This window comes from Rattus norvegicus, chromosome 9, assembly GCF_021556685.1.
Source record: "Rattus norvegicus strain SHRSP/BbbUtx chromosome 9, alternate assembly SHRSP_T2T, whole genome shotgun sequence".
NCBI lineage: Eukaryota > Metazoa > Chordata > Mammalia > Rodentia > Muridae > Rattus > Rattus norvegicus.
In genome coordinates, this window is record NC_141542.1 from 105658056 (window position 1) to 105681953 (window position 23898).

At 49.2% G+C, this 23898-nt stretch overlaps 1 protein-coding gene across 9 annotated transcripts in view; it reads right to left on the reverse strand.

The window, feature by feature from the left end:
• Nucleotides 1–424: 424 nt before the first annotated feature.
• The window catches only part of Asb18 (ankyrin repeat and SOCS box-containing 18), a 64505-nt gene continuing 41031 nt past the window's right edge, over nucleotides 425–23898 (reverse strand). For 3 of the 9 annotated variants that reach the window (XM_087566496.1, XM_087566498.1, XM_087566495.1), the window contains exons 3-5: nucleotides 17755–18262; nucleotides 2552–2665; nucleotides 425–976 (exon numbers count right to left, since the gene is read on the reverse strand). In XM_087566496.1, coding sequence (XP_087422622.1) covers nucleotides 791–976; nucleotides 2552–2665; nucleotides 17755–18262 — 808 coding nt within the window. In that variant the 3' untranslated portion in view covers nucleotides 425–790. Of the gene's footprint in view, nucleotides 977–2551; nucleotides 2666–17099; nucleotides 17522–17754; nucleotides 18263–23898 lie in introns of those variants that run through there. The other 6 variants (XM_087566499.1, XM_087566503.1, XM_087566497.1 and 3 more) reach the window with 3 other exon arrangements.

A 23898-nucleotide genomic window follows, 5' to 3' on the forward strand; every position in this document is an offset into this window, starting at 1 on the left:
AGAGTGGGACCAGCAAGGGTTGAAATACGGTTTCAGGCAGAAGACACCTAAGTGACTAAGGTCTGGCTTACCATCCTCCGGTGTTCTGAGAGTGCTGGGTTCTCCTGTGTTTGTAAGAACAATGGGCCCCTTGAAGGTGTATCTGACCCTGGAGTGGGTGTCCTCCTAGCAGGGGCTTTGCTATGGTCTGGGCATCGTTCCCCTCCAAGTGGCTTGGCTCCAGGAGGGACGGGAGCCTCTTTCGTAAGCCCAAGAGACTATAGCCCAGGGAGAAAGTCCCCATGCTGCTGACCCACGGGAGCAGGAAATACACCTTGGAAACCACTCATTATCTCTCAGTCTGACTTTGGTTTAGGGTACTTTCTGACAGTAGCCTCTGTGCCACTAACTGCGTGTCCCTCACAGACAGCCAAGAGACAGAGGGTTTCATATAAAACATAACATTTATTTATCTGATTTCATGAAGGTTTTGCCTGCATGCATATATGTACATGCAATGCCCATAGAGGACTCTGGAACCTCTGGAGTTGGAGGTGTGAATGATTGTGCACAACCAGGTAAGTGCTGGGAATCGAACCCAGGTCCTCTGCAAGAGCAGCCAGTGTTCGCCAGCTGCAGTTAACAGTTACCAATTCCATGTCAAGGTGTACTTGAGGCTTGTGCACCTGTGCCTTTCCTGGTTACTTGGGAGATGGAAGGGAGTGGATAGGCACCCCCATACCAGGGTGCTGTCTCTCACACAGAGCCTCTGCAGAAGGGCGAAGATGGAGAAGCTGGACCCCAAGTGGTTTCAACGCAAAACACCCTCTGGCTCCAAAAGCAGGTAATTTTGCAGGGTCTCGGGTAACGGTAGCTGGGGCACAAGGTGAATGCACTCCTTGCCAAAGAGTTTTCGGATGGCACAGCGGCAAAAGTGTTGCAGGCAGCGAGGGGTGTGTGCCAAGGCGAAGAGAGACCTGTAGAAAGGCTTGTGCATCTAGAGAGAAAGGGGAGGGAGAGTGAGGCGGTGTCTGGAACTAACATTCTTCCTGGCAGGACCACTGGTGGTCCATGCCATCTGTGGCTCACCGGCGGCGCCAGGGAGACACAGCAGAGGACTGCCCCTTGAGACCTGGCCTCCATTCAGAGGGGTGACAGGCTTTTCCAAAGTAAAGCTCATAATGGATCAGAGAGACATGGTTTGGGGCTGTTTCTATCAACCCCTTCTGTTCTGCCCTTAGCATGGCAGCCCTGCAGCTCTGGTCTGAATCAGGCCGGGCACACTGTCTCTGTGCGGCAGCGGGCTCGGGGCAGCTCAAGGCTTTGTAAGGCGTTCACTAACACGGGTAGTAAGACCCCAAGGGATGGTCTCTGGGAGGTTCTGTAAGGGAGTGTTTTCTCCCTCCCGTCTTGGAGCCACTTTTGGACACGGTCATGTGTGGATGTAGTGCCCACAGTACTGATGGTCACATGTTGTAATCTGCAGTTCCTATGCAGGGCCAGGGGGGCATGCCTTGGAAAGGAGCCAGAACCTGCATCTTCTATGACTCCTTTCTTGCATGCTGGCCCCCTGAGCACGAGTATTCTTCAAGCTATCATGGCGTGACTGTTGGTTCTTCGTGTTCAATAGCATTTCACCCTGGTCCCTTGGTGTCAACAGAGATTCCGAGACCTCAGGATACCAAAATTCGCAGATGGGTAAGTCTCTTTTGCACTGCGGCCTCGTGTTTGTGTGAAACATGCAATCCTCCTGTTTTCTCTCAGTCTCTCTAGATTACAACAGTGTAAACGCCACATAGGATTGTCGTATGCTGTGATGTTTAATAATAATAAATGACGAAGGTCTGCATCCTTCCATTTTACCTCCCATATTTTGACCTACGGTTGGTTGACTCCATTGTTATATGCTGTGATGTTTAATAATAAAAAATGATGAAGGTTTGCATCCTTCCAGTTTACCTTCCATATTTTGACCTACGGTTGGTTGACTCTATAGAGCCAGTGCCCACAGATCACCAACCGTTCCCCTCAACTTCCCTGTCTTCCTTCTTCAGATATTTTACTTCCTGGGTGTACTGATTGGTTTATGTCAACTTGACACAAGTTAGAGTCATCAGAGAGGAAGGGCTCTCAATTGAGGAAACACCTCCATGAGATCCAGCTGTAAGGCATTTTGTCAATTAGTGATCAATGGGGGAGGGCTCAACCCATTGCGAGCAGTGCCATCCCTGGGCTGTTGTCCCGGGTTCTTTAAGAAAACAGGCAGAGCAAGCCATGGGGAGCAAGGCAGTGAGCAGCATCCCTCCATAGCCTCTGCAACAGCTCCAGCCTGCAGGGTCCTGCCCTGTGTGAGTTCCTGTCCTGACTTTATTTTGGCCATGAACAGCAATGCAGTAGGTAGTATAAGTTGAATACACCCTTTTCCTCCCCAACTTGCTTCATGGTCATGGAGTTTTGTCATAGCAACAGAAACCCTAACTAAGATACTGGGTTTGAGTGCCAAACTCCAGAGAAGTGAGAAAGGACTTCTCTCTTTGTAGCATCAGAGAAAAGGAGGGAGGCGACACCTTACCTGGTATACTTCTTCAGGGATGGCCTCCCTCCAGGACTCGGACACTCGGAGCTGAGTGTAGGAGTTGAACAGAACTTCAATGACAGCGGGCACCGGCGCACATGTCCTCAGCACCTGGGGAAAGTGGGAGGCACGATGCAGGGTGAGGGGCTTAGGGTCCAAGGGGAGAAAGGCTTGCACTGAAGACATGATCCTGCATTCATGTCTGCTACTCCCTGGCCCTGTGACCTCAAAGGCCCAAGGCAAACCACCCAGAGTGACAGTTCCAGAGCACAAGCGTTGTCGGTGAGCTGACTCACCAGGACCAGGAGCCTATGGCTCTTCCAGGAAGCCCACATGTTCTGGATGGCTACCTGTGCACCCAGGGCTGGGGCTAAACAGTCAGAAGTGGACTGGGGGATGCTGACAGGAGGCAGACCCCTGCCTCTGCAGAGCTGTCAGAGCAAAGAAAGCAGTTCTGCAGGCAGTATGGCCTGAGGATTGTGGCCCACATTTCTCACCTCAGTTTTTTTTTTTTATTTTTTTATTTTTATTTTTTTTAGTGTCAGGAAAGAAAGAGTGGCAGGGGTGGGGGACAGGATCCGCTTTACTATTGTTGACTTCCCACATGGCCCCTTACACTTGACTTCACAATCCCCATGAGACTTTATCAACTCTTAAAGATCTAGTTTTATTTAGCAGTGTGCCTGTGTGTCTGTGTGGGAGTGTGTGCATATTTCAGCCTGGTGTGGTGGCGCATGTCTCTAATCCCAGATACTTGGGAGGCAGAAGGAGGCAGATCTCTGTGAGGTCTGTCAGCCTGGTTGACATAGTGAGGGCTGGGACAGCCAGGGCTACATAGTGAGACCCTGTCTCAAAAAAAAAAAAGGAGATTAATTTTTACCTAGGTATGTGTGTGTGCTTGCATGAGGCTCTGTGCTCCCTGTGGTGTGAGGAAGCCAGAAGAGAGCATCGGATCACCTGGAGCAGGCGTTACAAGGGATTGTGAGGAGTCCGATGTGGGTGCTAGGAACCGAACCTGGGTCCTTTTGAAGAATAGTAAGCACTATTTTCTGGGCAGATCAGCATTTTTGCAGCCAATGTTTTTTCATCTTTGATATTAATATTATTATTTTTTATCTTATTACATTGGCTATCATCTTTTTTTAAATTTATTTATTTTATGTATGAGTACACTGTAGCTGTCTTCAGATACACCAGAAGAGGGCATCAGATCTCATTACAGATGGTTGTGAGCCACCATGTGGTTGCTGAGAATTGAACTCAGGACCTCTGGAGGAGCAGTCAGTGCTCTTAACCGCTGAGCCATCGCTCCAGCCCTTATCTTATGTTTTATGTCAACAACATTGATAGTTGGCATAATCACTTTATTCCTATTTTTTTTTTTGTTTCTTATGTTTGATTTTGAAGGTAGCATCTAGTTATGTGCCTTCATGCCTGGCTTTGTTTCTTCCTCCTCCTCCTCCTCCTCCTCTTCCTCCTCCTCTTCCTCCTTTTCCTCCTCCTCTTCCTCCTCCTCTTCCTCCTCTTCCTCCTCCTCCTCTTCTTCAAAAGATTTATTTATTATTTTATGTGTACAAGCACACTGTTGCTGTCTTCAGACACACCAGAAGAGGGCATCTGATCCCATTACAGATGGTTGTGAGCCACCATGTAGTTGCTGGGAATTGAACTCAGGACCTTGGGAAGAGCAGTCAGTACTCTTAACCTCTGAGCCATCTCTCCAGCCCCCTCTTCTTTTTAAAAAAATTATTTATTTATTTCATATAAATTGTTGTTTTGCTTGCATTCATGTCATGTGAGGGTATCAGATATCCTGGAACTTGAGTTACAGGCAGCTTTGAGTAGCTAGGACTTGAACCTGGGACCTCTGGAAGAGCAGCCAGAACTCTTAACCCCTGAGACATCTCTCTAGTCCCCAAATCTTAAATTTCAATCCTCTTAGTTATTGGGAAGAATTTCAAAAGTAGACAATCATTGGGATTAACAAGACAATAATTTTTTAAAGTTTCCTTAGGACTCAAATCCAGCCTAATGCCAGGGAAAGGCCTTGCTGCTGAACTGCAGGGCCAGCAGCAAGTGCCAATGCATGCCTTCGACATTGTCATAGTACAGGGTACTTAGTCGCAGGTACTCATGCTGTGTTTTCTATTTCTGCTACAGTTATTAGCGCATTTTCACTTCTCTGGGATGAAAATCACCTGTATTTTCTTGGTACACTATCTCCATTTTAGAGAAATTGAGTGAAGAGGTATGAAGAGGTATGAAGGGTCATGGGCAGGGCAAGACTATGAGGAATTGTTAGGGTTTAAATGTTAGGACCAGTGTTGATTTAAATCTTGGCTCGCACCCGGACAAGGCACAGCAAGTCAACGTGGTTCGAGGTTGTTTTTTTTTTTTTTAAATATTTTATTTATTATATACGGTACACTGTAGCTGTCTTCAGACACACCAGAAGAGTGCATCAGATCCTATTACAGATGGTTGTGAGCCACTATGTAGTTGCTGGGATTTGAACTCAGGACCTCTGCAGGAGCAGTCGGTGCTCTTAACCGCTGAGCCATCTCTCCAGCCCGTGGTTCGAGGTTTAATGAGAGAAGAAGAGTAAAAGAGAGGAAAGGCCAGCCATGGACACGTGGAGGGAAGCAGGGTGGGGTGGGGAGAGAAAGGGACAAGGGGAAGAGCAGAGAAGAGCAAAGAGAAAAAGAGGGAGAGAAGGGGACAAGCAGCCCCCTTTATAGCCAGTCACAACTGGCTGTTGCCAGGCAACTGTGGGAAGGAACTTACCTGACTGCTGCCAGGTAGCTGTGGGGGTGGAACTTAGACTGAATACCAACAGGAATCCCACGCATACCATGAGAAGCCACGCCCACTACTCCAGGCACAGGCGTGTTCGAGGTGTTTGAGTGGAGGAGCAGCAGGACTGATTTTATTTAGAGGTAAGTGCTGAGAGGAGCTTAGAAGACAGAGAGACCATTTTTCCATGACTCCCAGAGAGAGGTGATTGTCAGTGCTCCACATTCAAGATGGCAGCCCGGGATGCGGGTGGGTAAGAAAATGTTGTCTTCTGATTGTTTTCTCGTCCTCTTGTGCTTCTTCCTTACTCTCCTCTCTCCTGGGTTCTTTTCTCACTTCCATGGCTTTTCCTTTCTTTCAGAGACAGGTGTTTCTCTGCTCATTCCAGTCCCCGTCTCTTCTCTGTTGTCCCTCACCCTGTTTCTTGGCTTTCCATACCATCCCCACGCCACTGCTCTCCGGGCTATTAGTATTTCATTCTCTTGGACTCTGGGCTTGAATAGCCAATGGCTTTTTCTAGCCTGGTGCACTGAGCTCAGCCCCCTGGTGCACACATTGCTAACTGCTGTCTGGCCTTGGTCCATCTTAGCTGATGGCACACCCATCTTTCTAACTCTCGGACCGGAAGCCTTGGGGCTGCCTTTGACTTCCACATCTCTCATTCTCTATAGTCTGTGGGGAGAAACCCTCACAGTTCTGCCTTCAAGGTCCACCCTGAATCAGAGCGCTTCCTTAGTCCCACGGCAGCCCTCATGTGGGTCACCATGTCAGCATTCCAACTTGCCCTCCTTGTCTAGTCTTTTCATCATAGCAGTCGGGGGTGGGGATCTTATGAAACAGTCAGGGGTGACATTGCTGTGCAGACATCACCAATGGCCAAAGCCACAAAGGTGTCCCTCAGAGCTCCTGCCAGTCATCATCCTGACCACCTTCATTCACCTTGGTCCCCTGTTACTCTGCACAGAGCTAAGGCTGCACCAGTCTGACTGACTGCTTGTTTGGGTTGCTTGTCCCCAGACCTCCACACAGCTGACTTCCTCATTGCCTTCAAGCTTTGGTTCAAAGGCCACCAACCTTAACTTCTTCCCACTCTGGACTCACGGCTACGCCCCACTCTGCCTCTTTCTTTCATAAAAACTGTATATAAACTGGTCCATGAAATCTGTCAGGATCTAAGCAAAGCATTGTGCCAACCCTTGTAACGGTAAGATAAAGCCGGAAGTTCTGAGGGAAGGGGTGCAGAGTTACACGCTGGCCCAAGATTAGTGGGCACAGCCTCTTACGGAAGACACTGAGGCAGGGACAGTTCCCAGTACCTGTCCAGCTTCATCTGACACCGTCCCGGTTACTAACCCTGGGGCCGAGGAGCATCATTTGAAAATATCACACGGAATTCTCTAAATTAAAGATAATCTGCATTCATTTATTGTGTATGTATGCGTAAGTGTGTTAGTGATGTGTGTAGAGGCTAGAGGACATCTGGCCAGAAGCTCGTCTTCTCCTTCTACTCTATGTGTCCCAGGGTTTGGATTTGGGTCACCAGGCTTGTTGGCAAGAGCCTTTATCTGCTGAGGCCTCTTGCCGGCCTGTGTAATTTTCCTAATTTCCCCCTTTTGCTTTGAGATAGGATCTTGCTGGCTACCCTAGACTGATCTCCAACTTGCAATCCTGTGCCTCAGTTTCCCCAATGTAGAATTACAGGCGTGGAGCACTGGGTCTCGGTTCATTTTTGCTTTTGAAAGCCTTCTCTACCTCACCTGGTTTGCATTCACTCAGTTCACCGTGGGGAGTGCTCCCTCTGTAGTGCTCATCGATCTCCTGGGACCCAACACGATCCAAGGAGACACTCTCCGTGGTTGTTGTTCAGGTTAGCATCTCCGTGGCCTTATTATGCTCGTGGCTAACAACGTCTTTTTTCCCTGCAGGATCCCTGAGAGAGAGCGAGCTGCTCGCCCATTTATCCAAAGTACCCAGCACCTCACTGGCATCTGACTGGTGCTCATGTGTATCTGCTGAATAAAATAATGGAATAGAAATACTTTTTTTGTTCTTAATAAAAATGGATCAAAGGGTATGTCTTCTGAGCTGCTCATATCCGAAAATACTTTTCTTATGGCGTCACAATGAAAGCAGTCTTAGTGTCAAAAATGTTTCCTTTAAAATATGTTGAGGGCTTTTTCGGCTTCACGAGCAGAGGGCCTCTTTCTCTCTCTGTGTCTGCTGGACGTGTGTTTCTTCACCCCCAATAAATGCTTTTCTTCGACTGAATAAAATACGCTGATGAAGTCTGAGGATGTAGCTCAGTTTGGTAGACTGCTCGCCTAGTATCCAAGAGGCCCCAGTTTCAATTCACAGCACCACATAAAGCTCTGGCGTGGCGGCACAGTCCTGCCGCCACCTCAGAAGTGTGCCACCACAGCAGAGGTCATTCTTAGCTATGTAGTAAATTTGAGACCAGGCTTGGCTACGTGAGACCTTGTCTCAAAAATATACCCAGAGGATATTTCATTGTCTTTTGCTGATATTGTTTATTGCTGAATCCAGCTTGTCTTTTATACCAGTAGAAATAATATACTTTCTGATTGGAAAGCTAGTAGGATTTTTTTTTTCTCCCATGTATTTTAAGAACAGTTTTGCTAGAATGTCTTAGCCATGTGTTCTTTCCTTTCCTTGTCAAGAACACTCATTTAACCTTGAATTAAAAGTTAAGACTTTTTAGTGCAGTGAGTTTTCTTCTATTAAGTCTCTGGAATATGGCTCCCAATTCTCTTATTCTAGGCTCATCTGCTGAAGAGATGGATCAGTGGTTAAGAGCACTGACTGCTCTTCGAAGGTCTTGAGTTCAGATCCCAGCAACTACGTGGTGGCTCACAACCATCTGTAATGGGATCTGATACCCTCTTCTGGTGTGTGTGAAGACAGCGACAGTGTACTTATATATAATAAATAAATAAATCTTTAAAAAATAATGTGACTATCTATTGCAGCTGTTCTCAGTATGTGGGTTGCAACCTCTTGGGGGGCTCATATCAAATATTTACGTTACAATTCATAACAGTAGCAAAATTACAGCTATGTTGTAGCAATGAAATAATTTTATGGTTGGAGGTCACCACAACCTGAGGAACTGTATTGAAGGGTCGCAGGGTTAGGAAGGTTGAGAACTGCTGACCTGTTGGCTTTAAATCTGTCCCTGTACCCAATACTTTCTCTGGGTCTCCTTCCACTTTATGTACCTCAGGGGTTGAACTGATCAAGGTGATTTTATTAGAGTGCAGAGACCCTGACTATCCCCGAGAGCCTGATACCAAGTCAAGCCAGGGCCTGCCTGGCAGAGGCTCTGAACTGGGTGGGGTCTGGGACCAGGAAAGCCGTTGCCAAGTCAGGAGAGGACATGGGTGGTGTGGATTGGGTGAGCAAGAGGGGAGCAGACCTGCCTTCTTTTCCCTCCATGCTCAAATTATCTACAGAGACCCCAGACACAGACCAGCTCATATGGGGCCCTTTCTCCTGCCACGCAGGATACAGACCAAGACCGGGAGCATCAGGGAGGGGACCTGAGGATGCACAGGCAGCATGAACAGCACCCTGACTTTAGTCTCTGCCTGCTTCACGTTTTCATCAGATCTTTTTGTTGACTGCCCTTAGCCTGTTCTTCACAGGTCACAGAAGTGGCTTTCAGCTTTTCTTCTAGATCATCTGCTGAGAGACACATTTCTTCTCTACTCTTTGGATGCTGTACTTTTCCTCTTTTTTTCCTGCTGTTTCCAACCCTGGAGGTCCGCCGACGTTTTATTCTCGAGTGTGTGGTTTATGCACATGAGTACATGGGTCTGTGTGTGCACACAGGAGCCAGCATAGCTCATTTGGTGTCTTCCTCTGTTGAATTCTGAGTTATTGCCTGAGATGTGGTGTCTCACTAAACTGGAAGCTTGCAGTGTGGGTCGGTTAGCCACGGTGGTCTTGAGAACTGCTTCTCTTCCAAAGCCTGGCTCGCAAATGCTGGGGTTATAGGCGTGCATGCAGCCACATCTGGGTATTTTTATGTAGGTTCTGAGGTCTTCTTGACTGCAGAGCAAGTGGTCCTAGCACTGAAACATCACCCTGGCTCCTCTATTCTCTTTTTGATAAAGGTGAGCCTGGTGTACGTCTGTGACCACTCCGGGAAGTCTTGGTCCTGCTCTTTGTCTAGTCAGCAGAGTGGAGGGTGGCTTATAGGACACATGTCCATCTGCTAAGGCCTCTACCTGTTCCCCTCTTTCTCAGACAGTCCCCAGGCTACTCCGTAACTAAGTTCCCCATTTCTACCTGTGTACTTTACTCTACATCCTAGTTGCCCCCCCAGCTCACTGCCCACTGTTCCTGGTGTTGCCTGCCGATACACAATGCCACCACAGAGCCCCAGGCTGCCCCTTTCTTTCCCTTCCTCTCTTCTCCTGCTTCTGTCTCCAAAGACATCTTTCAGAAGTCAGGGACCACCACGTTTTCTAGAACAGTCATCACGCTGACCCTGTGACTATGGCGTGCCCACATCTTCAGGCATGTGTGTGGAGGTCTCTAGACAACCTGAAATGGTTTCTTCTCCTGCTGCCACATTGCTCTCAGGGATTGAATTTAGGTCATTGGGGTTGTTGGCAAGCACCTTTACCCACTGAGCCATCTCTTATGCCACACATTGCAACGAAAGAATCCGGTCCGTTTCTTGCACTGTAGGAATTTCTGGTCCATTTCTTCCAATCAAAGCCATCACCGAGTCAAGCTTCAGCCATTTTCAGAAAAGCAGACAGAACAGACTGAGCTGCAGCTGAAGGGCTCTGGCCCAGGAACATCTTCCCACTCTTCTAGTCATGCCTCTTGTCCGAGGTACTCTTTACTTGTTGATATTTTTGGTGTCCCCAGTTCCAGTCCCGGGCCACCAGCTCTCATTCATTGTACTCTCTTCTCTGCTGGGGAAAAGCAGCCCCCAGCTCCAGTCTCCTGCTTCTCAGGTGGGCTCTGGTAATTTCTGTTTTCTGAGGCCATGCTACTCCCTCCCCCAACCCCAGACTTGTTCCTTCTCTGGAAAAAACAAAACAAAACAAAAAAAACAAACCCAAAACAAAACAAACAAACAAAAAAAACCCAAAACAAAACAAAAAAACAAAACAAAACAAAAACAACAACAACAAAAAAAACGTTAAATGCCTCCCAGGGGCTACACAGACCTCCCCCATCCAGGGTAGAAAAGAGCTGCCCTCCCCTAGAGCCAAGCACCACCCCTTCTCCCAGCCCCTCCCCCACCCGAGGTCACAGACTGTGACAAAGTCTTATTGCCCTGTCTCCAGGAATTCATTTTCTGTCTCTCCCTCTGTTCCACCTCTCCGGGGCTCCCCGCCCCTCCTCAGCCCCTCAGCACCGTGCCCCTCGTGTTTGCCAGGCAGCTGGCTGCCTTCATTATTTTTACGCCAACACAGTTTAAAAATCTCCGCTGCCTCCTTGCTGTCTGCAGAGAGGCGGCTGCCACATTACTCTGACACGTTGATGTCATTAGTGTCCAAGCGCACGCTCTTCAGCTAATGAGGCGGCAGAAAGAAAATTAAGGGGAAAAAAATCACACAGGCACATTGCTTTATATGTAGATGGAGAAATAAAGAAAAAAAAAAGGGTAGGAAAACAGAAGCCAGCTTCCCGATGGCTCCCCTTCCTCCTCCCCTGGAGACACAGGCGCTGCGGGCAGCCAGGGAAACCGGGGCCTGCATTTTGACCACAGTTCTACCGAAAATCTCCTGCCCAAATCTGGTGAAACTAGCCAGCGGCTGAAGTCGCCTTACTTAATTTTGCAATTAGGTACAAAACAAGAAACCAGGGTACTCTGGTTCCAGCAGCGTCAGTGTCCGGGGTTGAGCCAAGGCCTGGACTCTGCAGATGTTTCTGGAATCTTCTATTCTCCCCACTCACCCCCACCTTTGCATTCCTGCTCTGTCTTCACTCTCATCTGAATTTTCACAGTGGCCGGCTGACCGATATGTCTTCTCTGTTCTCTCCTCCGGCTTCTTCTTCACACTCAGGAAGATTCATTTCCGCACACAGATTTTGGTTAGTCACTTCCCTTTGCTTTAAAACGATGAACTGGATCTCTCTTGTCCTTAGGCAAAGACCCAGGCCCTTCACAAGGCACACATTCCCTGCTTGCTCTGTCCCAGGGCATCTGCTGTCCGTAATATTCTCCTCTAGGCTTTGGTCCTCGGATCTAGGTTTGCTCATGTCATGCTAGGGGTCTCTGATACCCCAGTGCGATGGTTAATTTTGAGTGTCAACTTGACAGGATCTAGAATCACCTAGAACACTAATCAACCTGTGAAGGTGTTTCCACATCTGGTTAAATAAAACAGGAGGGCCCATCCTTAATGTGGGTGGCTCCCCCGTGGGCCTGGGCTGACTATGATGGAGAACTATAAGCACCAACTCTCTCCTGCTTCCTGACCGTGGGTACCATGTGACCAGCTGCACTGTCCTCCTGATGCTGTGAAGCCCCCACCGCAACACTCTGTACCCACAAATTGTGAGACAAAACAAACTTTTCTTTTCTTAAGTTGTTGCTGTTGGCTTCTTTACCACAGCAATTAAAAATAAATAAAAAAATACACACAGCCAACTGAGGCCAAGACCCAACTTAACACTTGCAGAGGTTGGGTGCTTCTGTGGCATGGCTCAGTGTATATGACGGTCTGACCCCCAAGTCAGGCTGATCGTGAGGGCGGAAGTCAGTGTTCTCCTGTCTCCAGTGGAACTTCAGTCAGGACTCCTAATCATCTTATTTTTATTATTATTATTGTTTTTTAAAGATTTATTTATCATATATAAGTATACTGTTGCTGTTTCAGACATACCAGATGAGGGCAGTGTATCTCATTACAGATGGTTGTGAGCCACCATGTGGTTGCTGGGAATTGAACTCGGGACCTCTGGAAGAGCAGTCAGTGCTCTTAACCACTGAGCCATCTCTCCAGCCCTTTATTATTATTTTTAATTATGTGAACGTGTGCACACACACTGTGTGTGTGTGTGTGTGTGTGTGTGTGCACGTGCGCACACACAAATAAGTACAGGTGTCTGAGGAGAATAGAGGTGTTGGATACCCCCTAGTCCTGGAGTTCATAAGAGGTTGTGAACTGGGTTGGGGATTTAGCTCAGTGGTAGAGCGCTTGCCTAGGAAGCGCAAGGCCCTGGGTTCGGTCCCCAGCTCCGAAAAAAAAAAGAATCCCCCCCCCAAAAAAAGAGGTTGTGAACTGTCCGATGTAGATGCTGGGAGCTAAGCTAAGGTCCTCCGTATGTGCTTTTAACCTCCAAGCTGTCTCTCCTGCCCCTTAGCATGGCTGTTGAATGAATACATGGGTGGGCACATGAGATGTGTTGTGAGCAAGCTCCACAGGCTGTGAGGAAAACTCATGGCTGGCCTAGTCCTTATGTCACTGCTAGGTCCCAGGAGTAGTTACTCGTGGCCCTTGCAGGTGTCTGTCTCCCGCCTCCTGGCACGGGGGTGGGGGGTAAGCTCATTTTCTCTCCGTCATCACAGAGTTAGTTCAGAGAAAAAGCATGACACAGGAAGAAGCAGAAGGTAAAGGGCTCTGGGGAGGGTTGGTGGCATCAGGGGAAAGCACAGCTGACCCCTTGGTCCTGTGTCATTTCAAATGGCTCTCAAGTCAACACAGAGAAGAAGGGCGAGGGGGAAAGGGTTTGAGTCAAAGGCCTCAGGGGTGGGAAGGGCAGCTCATGTTCCTCCTAGAGGTGACCCGGCTAAAAAGCTCTCCTAGCCTCTTTGTGGCTCCAACATTCTCTTTTGGAGTGGACCTGAAATGTGCTCTCGAAAGAGGTAGACAAAGGAAAACGTGCTTCATTTATTTCTGAGCCATGAATTTGAGGAGTGATTCAAGAAAACCTTCAATGCCAAGTCACAGCCGGGCCTGCACGCTTGCATCTCCTTGCTGTCCAGGGAGTCTATGAGCCCAGACTTACCTTTATACTTTTAGGACTGAAGCCTGGTTACCAGCCTCTACCTGCACCTGAAGGGGACAACACCCCTACCTCTGGTGTGAACGAGGGAGAAGGGCCTGGCATTGTGGATACGGGAGCTCCAAAGCCCGCACTCCTTGGTTGTCACAGCGAGCGTGGTTGTCACAGCGGCACAGTGAGCATGGTGCAGAGGAGGCTCACTGATGCCATGACGGTGCCTTTGTCTGGGCACAGGGAACTGTGATTTATGTCACACGCTCTCTGCGGAAACCCTTTGCCTCAGTAATTCCGTGCTCCATGGGTGTCTCTTCACATCTATTTAAAGTACGGCTGCTGCTCACGGGGTTGTGTGCTGGCTCTGCAGCATTCCAGGTGGCTTGGTGCTTGCCTGCCGTGGTGCTGTGGTGCCGGTGTCTTACCTGGGGAGCATCCTTGCCTCTGCTCTGCCTCTGTGTAGAGTGGCTGTGCACCCTGTGGGGCTGCTAAGCTCAGTCAGGTGATTAGACGCCTTCCAGGGAAACTAACGGTGAGCATCGGTGGCGTAGGCTGCCTCTCCAACTCCAGGGTTTTGTCTGCTTATCCCAGGCAAGGCCAGCCCTTCAGAGGCACATCGAGCTTGGATTCAGTGAGGGTAAATGCAACTCGTCTACAGGCTGTTCAGGAAAATGGGGCCACTTTTAGATGTCCAAGGGCGTCTGTGTAAAGGGGTCAGGAGCTCACGCCCAGAGGCTGATGCATCAGACCTGTGCCCTGGAATCACTGAAGTCCCTTGAGTTCATGTGGCGATCTTGGACCTAAGGCCTGCAGGGATCTGTGCTGTGCCAGTGCAGGGTAGACAATGATTTTTGGTATAAAGATTTTTCGAGTAACTCTCCCGTTCCTTACACATTGGTGTGAAGTTGACTAGAGAGAATCCTTGCAACTACCAGCAGTCAGGTGCTTCCCATGGCTATGGCCAACCCCCAATCCTGAGGTATGACAGCCTGATCATATGACCGACCACACCCCGTGTGGCTGGCATGGCATCTGGGCATGTCCTAGAACAGAGGACCTGAAGATCTGGAGGGGAACTTGGAGCCATGTGCTGCCTCCCTAGGTCAGAGAAGGGTGCGTGCTGCCCCTAGAAACCCTATCCTCAGGGGTCAGGCTGGAGGGGGGACGGGCTGTGGCTCAAAGTCCAACACCTTAATGGGGGTCCCTCACAATGAAATGGCACCAAGATTAACAAAGGACTATTTTTAGTCACTACTGAGGTACAGTACATTGTGTGTGTGTGTGTGTGTGTGTGTGTGTGTGTGTGTGTGCGCGTGTGTGTGAATATGCACTTGTCACAGCATGTATGTGGATGTCAGATGACAACTTGCAAGAGTCAGTTCTCTCTTACAATGAGAGAGAGAGAGAGAGAGAGAGAGAGAGAGAGAGAGAGAGAGATCCGTGTTCTCTGCTGCTCCATTCAACTACCTCTCTTTAATAGAAGCCATTGTCAGTCACTTCCTGTTTGCAGCCCATCAAGGGAGATCCACTCTGTTCTTTGTTCTTTGTGTGGTTCCTTACAGTAATGACTAAATGAGTGTCTGGGCTAAATGGAGACAGGATGTGACCTGAAGGGCAGTCAGTCTTGTGTCCACATCCCAGGTAGCTGAACATGTCCTACTGGGAATGGGGAGTGTTAGGGTGTAAGCTCTGAATGTGGAGATGTTCCCGAGTACAAGAACGGCTGTACTTCCTTTGGAGAGCATGCCACATTGAAATCTGTGTGTTGACAGAGCACCACTGGGCGACAGTATCAAGAAAGAGTCAGTGTGATTGTCGATGAGGAGAGTCTAGGAGAGGCACGTAGTAGAGCTGTGACCCTTCTCCATAGATGCCTCCTTCACTCTGAACATGCCCATGTGCAAGGTCATTTGAGAGAAATGTACAAATCTCACTCCCTCACAGCACTGAAAACTGTTCCTTCGGATCATCTTTGGAGAAAGGCTTTCTAGATGGTGGTTCAAAATGTACCAGGGATGCATACATGTTCACAGGTACGTGTAGATGTATATTTATTATATTGTATGTGATTGAGGTATCTTGGGAGATGGGAGAGGTTTTTAAAATGAAGTGAACCAAAATTTTATGATTTATTTGATTTCCTTCAATGAAGTCTTTTGGGGATGACAATCTCTTCTTCTAGATAATGCTTTGGGAATGTTTGTGTGTGTGTGTGTGTGTGTGTGTGTGTGTGTGTGTGTGTGTATGCACATCTGTGAATACCATGTGTGACTGGAAGTCAGAGTACCCATTAGGGTGACTAGCTTCACCTTTCATCTTGTCTGAGGCAGCCCCTTTTGTTTGCTGCTTTGGTGCACACACTAGGCTATCTGGCCCCGTAGATTTATTTACATGAATGGGTCCGGGTGTGTGCGCATGTGCGTGGGGAAGCTGGAGCTCAGCCTTGGGTATCATTTCTCAGGAGCTGTCCACCTTATTTTTGAGATAAGGGTTTTTACAAGAACCTGGGTACGGAGGTGATAGCTAATTTTCGTTGTCAACTTGACCACACCCAGAATCAGTTAAGCCCCAATGTTCTGGCTGCACCCGTGGGGAGTTTTCTTGTGGGTTTTTTTTTTTTTTTCCGGAGCTGGGGACTGAACCCAGGGCCTTGCGCTTCCTAGGCAAGCGCTCTACCACTGAGCTAAATCCCCAACCCCCCGTGGGGAGTTTTCTTAATTGGATTATTTGAAGCAAGAAGATACACCCTAAATCTGGACCACACTGCCTGGTGTCAGCCCACATAAAAGGACATGGAAGAAGTGAACCTTGGTTTCTGCATACTTGCCCTCACTCCCACTGGTAAATTCATCTATCCTATTGCCAAGGCTGATATCAAGGCCAACTTCTTCAGGATTCTAACAGAATACTGGAAGGCTTGCAACTCTTCAGGACTCCAGCACCAGGCAGGAATTGCTGAAGCATTCAGTCTTGTGGGCTGGACAGTTCATAGAGTTTCAGTCTTTCTGTCTGGATACAGCCATTGTTGGACCACAGCCTCTCAACCATCTAATAAATCCTCTCTCTCTCTCTCTCTCTCTCTCTCTCTATATATATATATATATATATATATACACATATATATATGTGCAGGATATATATGTATTTATTAGTACACATACATATTTATATAGTATATTGTATACATATATATGTACACATATCTGTATATATACATACATATATATTCACATATATGTGGTGTATATACAGGTATACACATATATACTACATATATATGTTTATGTCTATTGTACCTTTATCAGTCCTGTTCCTTTAGAGCAGTGGTTCTCAACCTGTGGGCCACAACCCCTTTGAAGAACCCTTTCACAGGCGTCACAACTCAGACGTCCTGCCTATCAGATATTTACATAATGATTCATAACACAAAATTACAACTATGAAGTAGCAACAAAAGTAATTTGATGGTTAGGGGTCACCTCAGCATGAGGAACTGTATTTAAAGGGTCACGGAGTCAGGAAGGTGGAGAATCACTGCTTTAGCAAATCCTGACTAATGCATTGGGCCTCGATGACTAGACTAGGCTGCCTGGTCCGCCTGTGAAGGCACGATCCACCAAAGCTAGGCGTTTACATGGATTCTTGTGCTTTGCTGCAAGCGTTTTACTGACCGAGCCGTCTCCTCAGCCCCTCGACGTCCTTTTAACTCCCCCCCCCCATGATTTCATTATGGCATAGTCGTACCTCTACATTATTGTACTTCGTCTGCGTTTGCCTAGGGATTTTATTGTGGTAGCATTGTTTGTCCTTTTCCCTCAATAGTCTTTTATATGAATAAATGACCTCACAGATGGAGAAAGTGACAAGGTGAGCCCAGCAGAGTTTGCAAAGGCACAGCCAGGGCAAGGGGTGGAGGCCTCAACCCTGGGGTGACCAGAACAGGGCACATGGGTGAACTGCACAGCAGGGGTGAGGGATTTGCGAAGGTGGAGAGTGCTCTCATTAACAGGGCGCCGAGCAGGTTGAGTGACTTCACTGCAGATCAAACGCCAGCTGTGACAAGAGACTAATTTTCATCTTTCTGAAAATTACACCAAAAGACGAAGCTGCTGAAATACTCGGAGCTGGCGCTGTGATGGCATCGCCGAAGCAAGAGTTCCCCGGGAGACTACTTCGAAAGGTGACACTCTGGAATATTTATCAACAGTACAGCCTCTTCATTTTTCTTTTGGCTAACCACGAGAATTCTAAGTCCTCCTCAAAGTAGGGTCCCAAGACCCGCAGCCTCCACCTCCCCTGGGAGGTCCAGAGAAATGCAGACCCTCCCACGACTGCCGGGGTCATCCCACTTTGGATACACATTGTGTGAGCCTTGGGAGGTCCGGTGTCTGCACAGCCAAACTACCCCGGGGTCCCCTTACCTTGGGGAAGGCATCAGGCCACACGGAGCGGGATCCGTGATTTAGTAGCGCCTGGACAGTGCGCTGCGGCGCTGTCGGGGGCGCGCACGTGGCCGTCTGCAGGGCGCGCGCTAGCGGGGACGCGCCACCGTAGTCGAGCGCGTCCGCGTCCGCGCCGTTCCGCAGTAGGAGCGTGCACAGGCCGGGGCGCGCGTGGCCGCAGGCCTTGTGCAGCGGGCTGCGCTCGTCCTCGTCCCGCATGTCTGTCGCTGCGCCGCCGCGCAGGAGGAGCGCGCACAGGCGCAGGCAGCGCGCGTGCTCCTCAGGGCTCCGCGCCGCCGCTCCGCACGCTGCGCTTAGGGCCGTCTCGCCGCGGCCGTTCCTCGCGTCCACGCGCGCGCCACAGCCCAGATAGAGTTGCGCGTGTTTGTCCAGGCCGCGCTGGGCTGCCACGTGTAGCGGTGTGTCTCGGTTGGGGCCACCCTCCAGCTGGACTGTCGCGCCGTGCTCCAGCAGCTCCTGAGCGCACCTGCGGAAGGCCAAATCAGTCACCAGCGCGCGGGACCAGCCGCGACCCTCCACCCACAGCGCAACTGGTGGGTGAGCACCAGCCAAAGCCAGAACTTTGGATCTTCAAGGCCACTCACTGCGGAGCGAACAGAGCTAAGACAAAACAAGATTATGTCAAACCCAGGGTCCCAGATATACTCCTCACCAAATGAATAGAAACATTTCATAAACTTAGAATGGGAATGACAATTGCATAGTGGTATTTGGGAAGGTAATGTCCATATGACAGTGTTCAGTGTGCTGGTCACTTGGACTTTATCTGGACATGGGTCAAACTTGGAGGTTAAGTTCTGGAGAGAATGCCTTAGATCAAGCTACCCCATCTTTTCTTGGAAAGGGCTGGAAAGGAAGATGCAAGGCAGGCCTTATATTGCCCCAGTTTGGGGCTGGGGTGGGGCTTCATCCTTGCCTGAAGGACACTGACTCTCTCAGACGGGCACCGGAGTCTTTTTCATTGGAAGCACCACGCAGAAGCAAACCCATGCCGAGTTACGCGTCCTTTCCTCCTTGACCAAACTGTACGCTTTGGCTGTGCCTGTTTCCAGTCAGTCTCCTAAGATTTCTGAGTCCTGTGGGAGATCACAGTCTCCCCCTCCCCAAATATTCTCCTAGGAGGATAGAATCTGCTGCCTCTAGGCTCACCAACTGAACTCAAGACTGTCTTTGACTCCAGACAACTAGCTTCTCTCAGGAGAGCAGTTTCCTTGACCAACCCTAGAGGGGGGAAGAAGCCACAGACCCCCTTGCAGTGCACTCAGCTTGTGTCCTGGGGCTCTGATCCAGACCCCTCCTCTCTCTCTGGGTAGTTCCTGACACTAACCTGACTAGTGCTGCTTACAGTGTTCTTCTCTGCCCCAGTGAGCAAAGACTTGGTTCCTCGCCTTTCTCCTCTCTGTCTTTTCCTCAGGCAGTGCTGTGGTAACTGCTCTGTTGTCACTTTCCTCTGTTTAGGAAATGATGGCCATCCCCATCTTTTGTCACCTATTCCTCTCCACCTGGCTGCTCTGAACTCTGCTGGGGGAGGCAGGACCCTCCTGGGAGCCTGGCTGTGATCTCAGCTGACCCACCCGGATCACCACCCAGCTCCCCATCTGTAATCCTCCAGCCCTCCCATTTTTCTAGCCTTTCTCATTCCTGGCTAGTACCCCCTTTAGATAGTCCAGCACACTAACTGAACGGTACAGCTCACAGGCTTCTGTTGGCTTCTGCCCCTTCCTGTCCACTTGGGAGTTTACCCCAGATCTGCTGGGAGTGCTTTCAAGAAATCCCTCCCTTGTTGTCTCCAATAGCTGTTCCTGTGGCTGCAGGGGCAGGGACACTTGCTCCCTCTATTTCTCTGTGTCTCAACAGCCTCCCTTGCCAAAGCTCCTCCTGCTGGGTTTCAGTTCTCTCTGTCCAAGGATAGGCCCTACCTAGATCATTCCATAGTTGCATACCCTGGTGCCTGTGTGTGCACTTTCCCCAGGGACTCACTGGCATGGCCACCGACTTCCTGTCTTCCTTTTCTCCTACTCTGGGACACCTTCTTCACACCACCAGGCTGAAGGGCACCCTTTTGCTTTATGCCCTTTGCTTTGCCTTATGAGTACCCGATCAAGCAGGACCCTCACCGTAAAAACTGTATCGCTGCATTTCCAAAGGCTAACCCTTTGTCTCTCTGTCTTAAAACTGTTGGTTCTTTGAGTGTAAAAAATGTGTGTGACTGTCGGGTGCAGGGCTGAACCTACCTCATTATCTGTATTCCCTAAAAAGCCTGTTGAACAAATGCTTCTTGCTAACGACCGTCTTTCAGCTCCCTCCTGCACTGCTGATGTTTTCCCTATTATTTACTTAACTGGGGCTCTGATCCAGTTCATCCATCCAGGGTTTGGGGACTGACAGCCGCTGCCCTGAAATGCATTTCTTTCTTCCTAGGGACTCTCAGTCTATTTAATTCTCCCTCTGTGTTTCTCTTGCCACCACATCAGCAGTACCATGAGAAGTGGTCTGTCCTGGGTGAAAGATCTTTACAAACAACTACAGCGTGATGTGAGGCATCCTTTGGGAAGACGGTACCCAGCCAAGAAAGGATGCAAATTTTACAATCAGAGCGATTTGCTTTGCTTCCTGCCTGGCTCTCTAGGAGGAATTTTGAATGGTGCAGTGGGAGGTTAGAAATCAAGGACTCTGTCTCATTTTGTCAGCAAGCCTCACAAACATTATAAACATTTTCTTCTGTCTTTTTTTCTTTTTAAAGCAGCACAGCCTCCAAAGGAAGATGTTCACCTGGAAGAGTCCTTGGCGTGATGGACGAATGGCAGTTTGCTGTTTGCTATATAGGGACAGGATGGGGACACTGGCCCACAGTCTGGAGGTTTACAAATGCCCGGCCTTTCTGGTTTAATGAAGAGCCTTAACAGGCTAACCCTTGGCACTTTTTAATGCCCGGCAGTAGCTGAGATGTAGAATTAGAGACGGGAGAGAGAAACCACAGGACAAATTGATGAGGGCATGTCTCTCTCGGCCCAGGTCAGACAGTCATTAAAAATGAAGGTGTGGTAGCCTAGGTAATGGCACACACAGATCCGTCCCATGGATGCGTGGAACCATCAGTTTACAAAACACACAGACAATACTGCCTTGAAAAGCCACCAGTAAAGAATGTGTTTGAGGAGAGCTTGGAATTGTGCAGGGCAGAATGGGGTTACCCCAGTTTACACCCAGCACAGTAGGGTGCTGTGCTCACGAGGGACTTTGGTTTCTTCGCACTGACTAATATTTTCAGAACTTTTAAGACAGGTTGGGGTACACAGCTTGGTATAGGAAAAACAGCCGACGCCAGCTGTTAACCACAGAGCCAACCCCCACAAGCCCCAGCAGCAGCTACATCGTAAGAACGACATTCTTTCCAAGCTTCCAGAACACTCTCAACGTTTCCCTTGATGCCTCTGATAGAAGCGTGGCTTTGGGAAGGCAAATATGACAGATGGGGCTTTTGGGCAGGGCAGGAGACGAGAGGGCTGATTGTGGAGGAAGCTAGAGAAACAAATGAGGACCTCTCTGTATTCTACCCCAGGACTAAACCGTGTCTTCAACAACTTATCATTCCCACACCACAGCTGCAGTGGTGGTGTTTCCCATGGAAACCATACAGCTGGAGAGATGGCTCAGTGGTCAAGAGTGCTGGCTGCTCTTCTGGAAGACCTGGGTTCAATTGCACCCACACTGCAGCTCAAAACATCTGTAACTCCAGTTCCGGGAGATCTGATGCTCTCTTCTGCACCCCCCCCCCACCCCCAGGCACCAGGTGCAAGCATCTCACATAGACAAAATGCCCACAGACACAAAATAAGAAGCACTGGGAAATGTCCCCCATAGGCTCCCGTATTTGAACACTGATCCCTGGTTGGTGGCTGTTTGGGGACATGTAGAAGTTTTAGGGGGCGGATGGAGCCTTGTTGGAGGAAGAATTGCCATTGGAGGTGGGCTCTAAGAGTTCATAGATTCACCCAACTTTTCCTCTATCATTTATATTTGGAGACAGGGTCTCATTAAAGGGGGATCTCACCCATTGGCTGGGTCCGCTGGCCAGCGAACTCTGGGGATCTACTCATCTCTGAGGTAGATCCTCACACTGAGGTAACAGGCACATGCGCCACTACCCCTGACTTTATATAGGTGATGGGGATCCTAACTTAGGCCCTGGTGCTTGTGGGGCAAACATTTCACCCACAGATCCATCTCCCCTGAACACTAAGCTTTTAAAAGACAATGAATTGATGGACCCCATGTCTAATATTTCTGAGGTGGCCAAGACCCCGAGACTTGATGGGCTATGGACCTAGGGGAAAACCAAACACTATGATTGTTCTACTGAAGAGGTATAGCCACAAATGACTCCCAATGGCATTCTCTTATACCAATAGACCAGAGAAGCTTCCTTCTGCAGCAGATGGGAACAAACACAGAGACCAGAGGTAGACAACGCGCAGAGATCGAGAGACTTTGGAACACAGAGTCCTGAATAGGGTGTCTCTACCAAGCCTCTCCCCTCAGGGCTCTGGAGCTTTTCTGAAGAGGAGGCAGAAAGGTTGTTAAGGTTAGGATAGAAGACACCAAGGACAGTGCCATCCAGATACAATAGGACTGAGAACCCATGAACTCACAGACTGTGGCAGTGTGCACAGAGACTGCACAGGTCTGAGCCAGATGCAGTCCCAGCACTGAGAACTGGACATGAGCATCTATCGCTGGCTAAGAAGCCATCTCAAACCGATAACTGCTGGCCTAAGAAAAATTGGTCCTCTACAATGGAGTATGAGAGAGAGAGAGAGAGAGAGAGAGAGAGAGAGAGAGAGAGAGAGAGAGAGAGAGAATGGTCTGGAGAGCATCTCGGAGGAGACAAAGGAGGGAAAACCATGATCAGAACATACTGAGTGATACGAGACTTATTTTCAATAAAAAATTAATTGATTAATAAATTCATTCAAAAACACATGGACTTTCAAGGCAAGGCAATGCGTTTCTTGTATACATTGTAGGACTTCCTGGGCATGGGGAAGGGTGGCTTGCCCTGTAGCCTCTAGCTGTGGGGCTCATCAACCCTCTGAGGTGGATGCTTTCCCCTGGGCTGTGGTACCTAGTCAGCTTCCAGGTGTGAGCACAGGAACAGGGGACATGATGGTGGCTCCGGTCAATGCAGGATGCTTGAGTATGATTGTCAGCCATGATGGATGCAGATGGATTCTACAGTGCCCGACAAGCAATGGGCCAACAACGGGTGGGAGAAGCTACCAAAGCTAAATTCATGACCAAAACATCACCTTTTGCTGAGCAGACAGACATTGCTTTGGAGTACTTTGTCAGTAATACTATTTATGGGCAACTCGTGCTGGATGCCCCTTGAGTCGTTGGGTGTTACTCGCGATCCCACCATTTAGCGCAACTGCCACGGGGCCTCCTCAGACGTGCAGAAGGGGCTTCACGATAAGGACGGTGTCCAGGAGGGTGGTGGGTCTTAGGAGCCGGTCACATTGGATCATAGTTATTGCTGTTGCCTCTTCTTGAAGTGGGTGAGCATGGTAAAAACTGGGCTGCAGGCAGAACCCTGGGGGACAGTGGCAGAAGCTTAAGCACTGTCTAGAAGCTGTGTGTGTACCGGTCTCTGGGAGAGATCCCGAGGAGGACTGGAGAGGGAAATGTTAGAGAAAGGTTCCCTCCCACTGGCTGATTCCTGAGCCAGCTTGGCATGAAGGACAGGAAGCCAATAGCCAATAGACCTCTGAGACCAATAGAAGAGCAGTTTTACCTCATTTCTCTGAACCTTCCGCCCGGATCGTCTCTGGAAACTTACTACCCTACCCTGTGCATTTTCCTCTCTGTCCTTTCCTTCGGAGATGCACAGGGCTTCACAGTAGTAAAGACTGACGTCAGCAGACAGAGCTCCAAGGCAGAGGAAGCAGCAAGACCCTGCTTGGCCCGTTGTAGTATCGTTGCCTGTCTTGGAGCCATGACTACTGCTGCGTTATTTTTCTAGTATTGGATGGCTGCAGTGGATGGTGATGTTTGGGGGCCAACTGTCCCCTAGATTGTACACGGACCCCTGTGCCCTGGCAG